Source organism: Rhipicephalus microplus, unplaced genomic scaffold, assembly GCF_043290135.1.
Source record: "Rhipicephalus microplus isolate Deutch F79 unplaced genomic scaffold, USDA_Rmic scaffold_21, whole genome shotgun sequence".
In the NCBI taxonomy this organism is placed as follows: domain Eukaryota; kingdom Metazoa; phylum Arthropoda; class Arachnida; order Ixodida; family Ixodidae; genus Rhipicephalus; species Rhipicephalus microplus.
This window is the reverse complement of record NW_027464594.1, coordinates 667,098-668,836: the sequence shown is the minus strand read 5'-3', so window position 1 is coordinate 668,836 and position 1,739 is coordinate 667,098. Positions and strand designations below refer to the sequence as shown.

The 1,739-nt window shown below is 46.6% G+C and overlaps 1 protein-coding gene across 1 annotated transcript; it reads left to right on the top strand.

The window, feature by feature from the left end:
• The first annotated feature begins 513 nt into the window (after positions 1–513).
• Positions 514–1,464, top strand: LOC119175254 (3-alpha-hydroxysteroid sulfotransferase). The gene has a single exon (XM_037426383.2). It carries the CDS (start codon positions 514–516, stop codon positions 1,462–1,464), a length of 951 nt encoding a protein of 316 aa, XP_037282280.2.
• Positions 1,465–1,739: the final 275 nt, after the last annotated feature.

Sequence of the window (1,739 nt, the reverse complement as noted above, 5' to 3'; positions counted from 1 at the left end):
AAGTGATATGTAATGCCATGTTTTAAGGTGTACTGCACCTAAGTGGTGAGAAAACTATGTTGACTTGTTAAAATGCTAAAAAATCTATTTATTTTTATAAATAGCTCCACAAACACTTTTGATTGCTTGGCCACACTCCCCTAAATATAAAAAATTAAGAGGGTACGCTCGTCATGTTTTACGCTCTTCTACTGAATCCATGGAGCATTGCACTAGTAAGCGACGATTTCTTGAATTATTGCTATTTATTTTATTTTTAGGCATATGGCGAATTCAGATACTTTTTTATGAACGTTAGTACGTCTTAAACTGAAGATGATCAGCAAGTGAGCATGCACCTTTCAGCGATATTCCAAAATTCTAAATTGCTCCCAAGCTGAATATATATAATAGTTTTCTCGCAGAAGTTCTGTGTGTATTTTCTTCGCTAACTGTTCCTCATATAGCCTTCTTTCTTTTCCTTGCAGCAGCTGAGAAGACGATCATCTGAAGTGAACATCACATTCTCCACACATGACACTTAGGCAGCCATACTGCCAAATTATAGACGGTGTGCGACGATGCCCTGGCCTGGAGCCGGAGCTCTTCAGAGAGAGCTTAAAGTTCCGAGCGAAGAAAGGAGATTTGATCCAGTGCACGTATCCCAAGGCGGGCACTCACTGGGTCATGTACATTATCGAGCTTATCTTAAAAGGTGGCGAGCCCGTGCCGAGCTACGCCGAATTCATACGCTACGTTCGCTTCATCGGCCGTATGGAGACCGAAGGCTGGGAGTCACCACTGCCCATTAGGCTATTCACCACGCACGAGCCTCTCACCAAGGACGCAATGAACTGCGAAGCGAAGTACGTTTACGTGGCCCGCACCCCTTGGGACACTTGCGTTTCCTTCTACCACATGGTAACGTCGCTCAGCATGTTTAAATTCCGCAATGGCACCTTCGACGAATTCTTCGACGCCTTCTTGCACGGCAACTTTGGCTACGGTGACTATTTTGACCATGTGGCTTCCGGTTACGCTTCAAGGAAAGAACCCAACTTACTTTTCTTGACCTACGAAGATCTGAAGAAGGACACGCGCAAACTGGTACTCGAACTGGCTTATTTCCTTGGGGACCACTACGGCAAGCGCTTGGACGCGGACGAGCAGCTCTTACGGACACTTCTGGAAAGGTCCACAGCTGAGTACAGGCAAAACGTGCTTGTACTGGACGTTCAGTGTGCGGATCCCGCGTGGAAGACACGTAGAACTGAAACCACGGTGCCAGACAAGTCAGCTTATGAAGGCGACCACAGCAAGTACCGCCTTGTTCGGAAAGGTAAACCTGGTGACTGGAAATCGTACTTCTCGCCGGAACAACTGCACCGCATGGAGGTAAAGATCGGAGAAAGGGGCCGGGGTGTCCAGTTCATGGAACTATGGAAAGACATTCGAGAAGAAGCAATTGCAGCCTCTCTCGGCTGATAACTGCCGATAGCTGTGACTTCGTTTTATAGAAGAGGACAGCAGTGCATTCACACTACGTTGCCACGGCAGAGAATCAAGTTTCTGGCACAGGACACGGGTTGGCTGCGCATTTAAAGAAATGTACAAAGTGGAGCAAACAGAACTGAATGTTTGCTAATACATTTTCGCCTCTCACGCATTATGCACCATGCACTTATTTTAGAATACGAATCGCGTACGTAGCGCAAGCCTCAGTGCATTTGTCTCTCCAGTCAGTTATGCAGTGGTTTGAG

What these genes read in the sequence shown, in the direction of transcription:
- LOC119175254 (XM_037426383.2), top strand. Translation starts at nt 514, where the DNA reads ATGACACTTAGGCAGCCATACTGCCAAATTATAGACGGTGTGCGACGA.